Here is an 8928-nt window from a genome sequence, read left to right on the forward strand (position 1 = left end):
AATGCTTTGTTAGCGTTCAACCCAGAGAGGGAGGATTACTGCACTACTTGCACTGAGCCACCTGCTTAAAAGGATCAGGCCTGAGGATCATTTAGGGGTTTTCACTCTCTCCCTCTGTCTCAAGCCTATGTCTCTCTTCCTCTCTCTCTCTCTCTCTCTCTCTCTCTCTCTCTCTCTGGTAATCTATATCATGCATCAGTCTTCTGTAGGAAGCATCAGCTGTTCAAACGTATATATCCTCCTCTATGTGTGTGATGTTGAGGTATGTAATTCAAGGCCGGTAGACTCTCTCTGAACAACGTGAGGGGTTAGCGTGTGCGGCTGCTGATATGCTTGTATTTTATTCTATCCTGAACCAACAATGGAGATCAGTGTGAATATTAAATAGGCTCCTGCACCGCCTACTGGCCCTGGCATCCCAGACACATGATTAAGGCTTTATTAGCTGCACACAATGCAACGCAGCTCTCTCTTCATCTCAAAGAGCACTAGTCTTTGTAACGATCTGGAGTGAACCGGCTAATTAACCTGCTTTCTCCACGACCAGTCCCTTGGGATTGAGTCAGGATGTGTGGTGTGTGCGTGTGTGCGTGTGTGTGTGTGTGTGTGTGTGTGTGTGTGTGTGTGTGTGTGTGTGTGTGTGTGTGTGTGTGTGTGCGTGCGTGTGTGTGTTGCCACACACAAGTGGTTGTTGCACGATGTCGATGTGTGTTTGAGTCTGTCTCTGAATCAGTCTGTGCGCCTGTATGTGTGCGTATGCTCGCCAGCGTCTCAGCATGCGCGCACGAGCACGCACGCACGCTTTTGTGCACCCCAGGGAGCCAAGGGTGAACCGAGACGTGTTGTATAGCTCCACATCTCACACTTCATTAACACATCGCTAGGGCGCACTGACTACACACACACACACACACACACACACACACACACACACACACACACACACACACACACACACACACACACACACACACACACACACACACACACAGGATGGAGAGAACCGAAAGAGAGGTGGAAGCACTGCAGATAAATAAAGGAGTGATCGATATGTGCGCCAGGATGAATACCATGAAAGAAAACATTCTATTTGCTATTCTGTCAGAAAATAAGGACGAGACAAATGGGGGGATGGGGCCTAACATGATTATCCACCTCTGAAACAAAAGCCTTTTCTCTGTCAAAGTCCTTTCATCTCCTCCATCTTTACAGGTTGAAGCGAATCACGGTTTGTTTGTTTGTTAACGATCATTTCTCCTTCACTGAGATGAGACACTGGAATGAAACAGGCAGGCCAGGGACATACAGAAACACAAAGAAAAGACAGAAAGAAAATCTAATTTGAGGTGACTGCCGTCAAGACTCTGAGTCTGCGTGCACCGTCCGTCCACAATCTAAAAAAACACTTAAACCCTTTGATTTGATTTGATTTATTAGACGATAGACGTCATAAAAGATAAACACATGCTACATGTTTATCAGAGAAACGTCAAGGATATAAACACAACAAAGTCATGAGACTTATTTTCCACTGTATTTTATACTTAATTGACCGGAGTACACTCGGTCTATACTAGATATACGCCTTTTTTCCGACCAAATCACATCACAGAAAATACCTGATCCACAAGCTCACAATGCGTTGCAAAGCTTATAGATAGGCTATTTTCGCCGAATGTTTGGCCCAGAATAGGGACGCTACGCTAGGGTTCAATAGGTTGACACAACCTCCTGTCCGACAGCGCTCCCTGGACGGGACATGAGGACCCGCCATCACAACTACAAATGTACTCCATTAAGAAGTCCAGAAAGGTCAGGTAGTGCATCGCCTGCAGGCTGAGCACCACTGACTGCACCCAATGACCCGACACTCAGCACATTTATCACAGCCAAGACTCACCGTGCTAAACAGTCAAATCCTTAGTGTACAGTGCGTACAAAAGAACCAACAGCCTTTCAATCCATTTGTACTGTACACTCTTTTGAGTTAAATTAACAGAGCAGATTTGACTGGGTACAATGCAGGCCGCGGCTGACAATCAGGATTCTTTTTTTTTCTCGCGTGCGCTTTTGCAATTTTCCTACAGTTTAAATTCTTTAATAAATTCTCATTAATTTTTCATGGCACGGCAGACTTAATAAGAGGCTAATCAGGGGATGAAAGCAGCTGCTGAACAAGGAATGAGACTCGCCCCAACTTCACAGCTCTGCATTAACCAACCCCCACCCCCACACACACACACACACACACACACACACACACACACACACACACACACACACACACACACACACACACACACACACACTATTATCTTCCCCTTGCTACGTGCCAAGACGGGGCGCAACGTTTTGAGTGTTTCCTAGTAAATAATGGATGGGGCCCGGGGATATGGAGGGCTAAGTCTTTTTATGCCCGGGTCCTAAAGTGTGGCCTCAGGGCGTTTGCCTTGGCACAGGCAACCAGGCAGCACTATTGCCCTCATCAACGACGGCAATAAATGCTGCAAGCTCCCCGCCATGAGACTGCATCAGTATTCAGTGAGGCTGGAGGGATCAAAACATCGACACAAGCTTGTAGAATCAGACACGGCCGATGAAGTGAGAGACAGAAGGAGAGTGGGAATGAGAGAGAGAGAGAGAGAGAGAGAGAGAGAGAGAGAGAGAGAGAGAGAGAGAGAGAGTGAGAGAGAGAGAGAGAGAGAGAGAAGGGGGTAGGGTAGAGAAGGAGGAAAGGGATTACATGTCCAACCGATAGATCTTTAGGTCATTGTTACGGAGGCTAAATTGTAAAGGACCAGAAATCAATACAGAGGCAGACATTAGGCGAGGTCCTGCCTCACAGCAAGGAGGAAACCATTTACATTTTATAAGGCACGACGCGTGTGAAGCTATTCGACAATTTCATCCATTACCCCAAACACAGAACGAGGGAATTATTAAAATGAATTGAGACCCATGTTGTAGGAGCGCAACGGTCCATTAACTCTACACTGCTTTAATGCAGTCTCCCCAGCGATACGTACTGATAACTGCACACATAAACACACACACACACACACACACACAGCCTATCCATATCCCTCACCATTAGCAATGTGTCATCTGCAGATGGCTGTTGTATGCAAATTAAAGAGAAATGTAATTTTCCTTCCTTCACAAAACTTCTCTTTTCAGCAAAAATGGCCTGATCGCCTCCACAACACAAGAAAGCACCATTTCAATTTCAAATGCATATGCTGCATTCTTCTTTCAGACCCAACCCACGCACACAGGTTTTAAACGCAGTAATCTTAAGCATACTGGACAGTGGACACACACACACACACACACACACACACACACACACACACACACACACGCGCGCGCGCACGCGCACAAGTCAATGCAACGCCCACGGGCCCATTGAGGCGTGGGATTGGTGCGAGGCAAAGGTCAGTGTGTGTGTGTGACATCATTAAAATGTGACATCATTAAAATGGCCTGTTCTGTGTAACCACGGCCTGAGGGAGAGCCCTACCACCTCACCTCAGCTCCACTCCACTCATCAGGGACCTGGGAATCTGGTGTGTGTGTGTGTGTGTGTGCGTGCGTGCGTGCGTGCGTGCGTGCGTGCGTGCGTGCGTGCGTGCGTGCGTGCGTGCGTGCGTGCGTGCGTGCGTGCGTGCGTGCGTGCGTGCGCATGTATGGCATGCGTGCATATACGGGTACGTGCGCATGTACATGCACGTGTGTGCATGTACATGTGCGATTGGTACATGTGGGAGGTCCGAATGCACTGGAATCGGCCCCTCTGGACTCCGGAGCACCGGCACTTCAGACGGTGGTGAATTTACGAGGACGTGGTGCGTGGTCCCAGACATTGACAGGGATTTATCACACAACTCCAGACGGACTTCATATCACTTAAGAAGGACGAGGATCAGGGGCGAGAGTGAAAGGACACAGACACGCAGACACTCACTCGTTTTGTGATATACGAGACGTGACAATCGGTCATAAATTAAAGCAATAAAAATAAAAACACAAAGATGGGGGCCTCTGTATTTGAAAAGCCCCAGATGGGCCCCGGTCGTAGCAGAGAGAGCCCTTTTCGCTTCAGTGAGACACATTTTACAACCTGTATAACTCATATTACTACCCACAGTCAAATCTTTTCCTGGTCGCCGGGCTCTGCTGTCATGCACACACACAGCAAACACACACAGAGGCCTGGTCTGGAACTCATTCGTGCTGCCGAGCTCTGAAAAATGTTAGCGCTATGCTTTCGCTTTACTCCTTTCATTTTTTGAGTCCAATAAATGTATCACGAGAAAAATCCATTACGTTGTCACTTCTCTCCCAGCCAATCGCTGCCGATGCTGCCTGAGGGAGTAGGGGTGTGTGTGAGTGTATGTGTATGTGTATGTGTGTGTGTGTGTGTGTGTGTGTGTGTGTGTGTGTGTGTGTGTGTGTGTGTGTGTGTGTGTGTGTGTGTGTGTGTGTGTGTGTGTGAGAAAACGAGAGAGAGAGAGAAAGAGAGAAAGAGAGAGAGAAAGACAGTTAAGCCCGATTTTTGTGTGCGACTTCCATCCTACGAAGAAGTATAAATCATGCTTTCGTTATAGAGGGGGAGAATGCGAGAGGATTCCCTGTGTTTCCTATCCAACAACACACATATCAATCACCCCATCCATCCACCCACCCACCCTCCTTCCCTTTCTCTCTTTCTCTCTCTCTCTCCTGAGCAGTGATTGTGTGTTTAGCGGTGACAGGGGAGTCACCCCTGTGCGAAAGCTGGGCATGCGGTCACATTACTCAAATAAAGCGGCTGAAAAACAACTAAATGAATGAACAAAAATGTCAGACACGCTGCACGCTGGGCTCCGTGTGGAAAGCAAAGAAGGGACGATTCTGTGACTCTGTCTGTCCGTCCATTCAGCTGCACTGGCATCAGTAACCTAAGCTGTTGTCCCCTTAGGGACCTACGGTGACTCACAGTGTCACTGACCCACCTTTGCAGTCATCTCAGTCATCCATGTAACGTACAAGTAGCGCTGGGCAGGGCTGGGCAATTAAAGGGGAATTTTGGACTAGGGTTTTCTTGCCTTTTCTATGATTTTATGATATCTTAGGATGAATGGTACAGTAGAAAAATTTCATAACTCCATCCCGAGTCCGCCACAGCTTAAAATGTGCGCCAATAGGCCTTGCACTAGATCGGGTATTTTAATCGCTTTTTGGGGGTTTTACTTTGGTGAGATCTGACGTTCATAGTGACAGAACACTATGCAAAAAAAAAAAAAAAAGAAATCTCGAGATTTCAATCTCGTCTAGCGAGACTTCTCAAAAAAATATTTATATATATATTAAAATACGCGATCAAGCGCAAGGCCTATTGGCGCACGTTTTAAGCTGTGGCGGACCCGGGATGGAGTTATGAAATCTTTCTACTGTACCATTCATCCTAAGATATCATAACATCATAGAAAAGGTAAGAAAACCTTTGTCCAAAATTCTCCTTTAACCGAAAATATATCGAAAGTAAAACTGATATTTAGAACGAATAACAAACGTATAACCGAATAATCAAGAAGCAATGTTTTTTTAATATATATCATTTTCTTATATATCAACGAATCGGCACGGAAATGTTCACATACATTTTTTATAATCTGCTAAATCGATGATTAACCACTTAATCCTGTACTATACTTCGTTGTACAATGGTGGCGTACAAAAAAAGTGAAAAGCGTAGCCAATCTAGAAGCTCACAAGGTGTCGCGACTCGCGATGTAGATCTGCTATGTTCACTATACATATATGTATATTTTATAATCAAAAATCATTAATCGTAATAGTGCCAAAAGTAGTGGGCAAAAATAATCATGATATGGATTTGAGGCCAGCCCTAAGCCTGGGCCATATGGACTAAATCAAATATCATATAATAATGTTTTTGACCAAATACCTCGGTATCGCTCCTCCACTACCTTTAGGTGAATAAATTCTATAAATGTTTTTCTATACATCATACAAATAATCTAAAGTGGTACCGCATTAAAAGATGACCCGGTATTTAATTCATTATAAATGCTAAAGGCTCCAATCATACTGGGTTAAATGTACACAATCAATATTATGTTGATTAGATGATTGTGGCAGGTGTATCATATGGCATAATAATTAGTATGTACATCATAACATTACAGTACAATATTGATCAAAAAAGAATTGCAGAATCGCAAGATATGGAATCGTGATCCCTAACTGAATCGTGGCCTGAGAATGGTGAGGTCTCCGGTTATTCCCACCTCTAGTTCTTATTGTGACTCTACTGTCACACAGACACAGTCCACTCCCGCTCTATTCATCGTCACTGGCACAGATGAAGCCACTGATAGTCTCTCATATAATCGATGCGTATAATCGGGCAGTGGGAGCTATAGGGCTGGTAATTAGATTAGTCAAACGATGCCCCTTAATGATATCGGTAAATCACTGTTGTAATGCTGATCAATGAAGCGGCCAGTCTGTGTGGAAGGCTGCCGGGTGGGCGGGTGGGTCTGGGCGTGGGGGCGGGGGGGGGGACAGGTGGCTGAACATGAAGGGGAGCCATTACCCATCAAACATTTAACAGGCTGATAACCAGGGGGCTGCTGTCTGGTCAATGAGGAGACGACACACATGTGCGTGGTGATGATTACGGTGACAGTGTGGCTCCATCAGCTGTGGAGCCACACTGAACAGCTTGGACCTTGTTCAATGTTCAATCGTAAAAAAATAAAAAAAATAAAAAGACAAAGGCAAAAAAAGGATCTTTGATGTGTGTGTGTGTGTGTGTGTGTGTGTGTGTGTGTGTGTGTGTGTGTGTGTGTGTGTGTGTGTGTGTGTGTGTGTGTGTGTGTGTGTGTGTGTGTGTGTGTGCTTGCGTGCGTATGAAGGACATTCCAGCAGTCTCTGATTAAATGACACGCACAGTAAAATCCTAAATGTCAATTGAACTATGAGTGTAAAAGTTGTGTGTGTGTGTGTGTGTGTGTGTGTGTGTGTGTGTGTGTGTGTGTGTGTCTGTGTGTGTGTGTGTGTGTGTGTGTGTGTGTGTGTGTGTGTGTGTGTGTGTGTGCGTGCGTGCGTGCGTGCGTGCGTGCAATCGGCATGGACAACCATGTTCACAGCCAGCTCTCTCACATCTCATAAATAACTGTGTCATCTAACACTGGTTCTAAATGTTGGGTGCAGGGACCACAAGGGGTCCGAATGGGGACCTGCACCTCTGAGAATGGAACCAAATGGACAGGTCCATTTGGGTCCATTTGTGCACTTTCAGTGTTAAATTGGATTTTACAGTGTACTGTAGATTGGACTCCCAGTCCAGAGATGACCTGTTGTAGACTCTCGGACCCCTACAAGGGTCCATTTGGACCGCTGGTGGTCCCCAGACCCACCAATGACAACCCGTGATCTAACACTGTACATGTCACTCTTCTAATAGCTCAATTTATTTAGGCTACACATCATGCATTGCCCATACAGTAAGAGGTGATGAGAAATACATAGGAGCTATTATCTCCTCGTTTTGTTTGTTTGTTACATGTTAATCACATAAACAGCTGTAGGCTACAGGAAGCTTTTCCCCTTATTGTCCGTGCAGGCTATACCCGGATTAAAGCTCTGATTCACCTCTCCTCTTAAAATAGAAAACTAGTCACTGTTGTTCCGTGGCCCAACCTGCTTCTATGATACATAATACATAAATACACACAACACTGTGTGTGTGTGTGTGTGTGTGTGTGTGTGTGTGTGTGTGTGTGTGTGTGTGTGTGTGTGTGTGTGTGTGTGTGTGTGTGTGTGTGTGTGTGTGTGTGTGTGAGATAGCATATGGGGGAAAGAGAAGATTGCACTGATAGATATGATGTATCTTTTGTGTGGCAGATGCCATGATGCCACACACACACACACACACACACACACACACACACACACACACACACACACACACACACACACACACACACACACACACACACACACAATCAATAAACCAATCAATCAATCAATCAATCAATCAAAGACATAGGGCCTGCTAATAGCTTAAAGGTCTCCCATATATGGCGCGACTGCCGACTGACCACGTCCACAACGATATGATAACTTCACATTATTGTGTTAAAATAGATAGCCTACCTTCGGTTGCATAGTTGTGATCGCGAAGGAAGCTGTTGTTGATTTTCCGCGACGTGTCGCTCTCCTCCTCCATGGGTGAATCGGTTGCTTCGGGTGGATGACACTGAGAGTAGTACCGACAGACCTGCTTCCCATCCTCCTCCTGCCCCGGTACCGGCGTCAGCAGGCGGGCTGTGAGCCCTGCGGGGGGCCTGTCATCGCGGTGGAATCAGCAGGAATGATCAAATAGCAGCTCTATTATTGGCAGCTCCTGTCCGGCACCTCAGGACGCATCAAATGGACACAGCACTGCTTCCAACCGTGTTGCTGTATCACCGATTAGAGCCTAATTATAGCGCACGAACTCCCCGGCTGGGCTGCTGCTACAATGATCATTCAGTGAACGGCGCTGCTTCTCCAGAAATATGAAATGATGCTCATCATCATCATCGCAATAAGGCGCCTCGTGTAGCCTACATACAGTAAGCCTTTGCAGCAGGCAGGGCGGTGGTGAGAAGCAGAAGTGGTGTAAAAAATAATGATGATGGTAATGATGATGATAGGTGAACCCGCAGCAATGGAATAAATCTCTTGTGGAGGATTGGACTTTATCAGGCTGTATGGCTGTATTCCCCCCCTCCTCCCTAAAAGCGTCGGGGCGGTGCGGGTGGGATTATGCGGCAACAAGCTTTTCCCTCAATCTCTAGTTCTTCAGTATTTCCAGTGTGAGATTGTAGGCGCAGCGGCGGGTCTCCACGTTGGTTCAGTCCCGACTCCCGTTCC

General features: G+C 46.2%; 1 protein-coding gene across 1 annotated transcript in view; it reads right to left on the minus strand.

The window, feature by feature from the left end:
* The window catches only part of ppp2r2ba (protein phosphatase 2, regulatory subunit B, beta a), a 41267-nt gene extending 32790 nt beyond the window's left edge, over window positions 1-8477 (minus strand). Inside the window, exon 1 of the mRNA XM_084041208.1 lies at window positions 8167-8477. Coding sequence (XP_083897334.1) covers window positions 8167-8239 — 73 coding nt within the window. The 5' untranslated portion in view covers window positions 8240-8477. The remainder of the gene's footprint in view (window positions 1-8166) is intronic.
* Between the last annotated feature and the right edge of the window lie 451 nt (window positions 8478-8928).

The sequence above is a fragment of the Gymnoscopelus microlampas genome, assembly GCF_963454915.1.
Source record: "Gymnoscopelus microlampas genome assembly, chromosome: 18".
Lineage (NCBI taxonomy): Eukaryota > Metazoa > Chordata > Actinopteri > Myctophiformes > Myctophidae > Gymnoscopelus > Gymnoscopelus microlampas.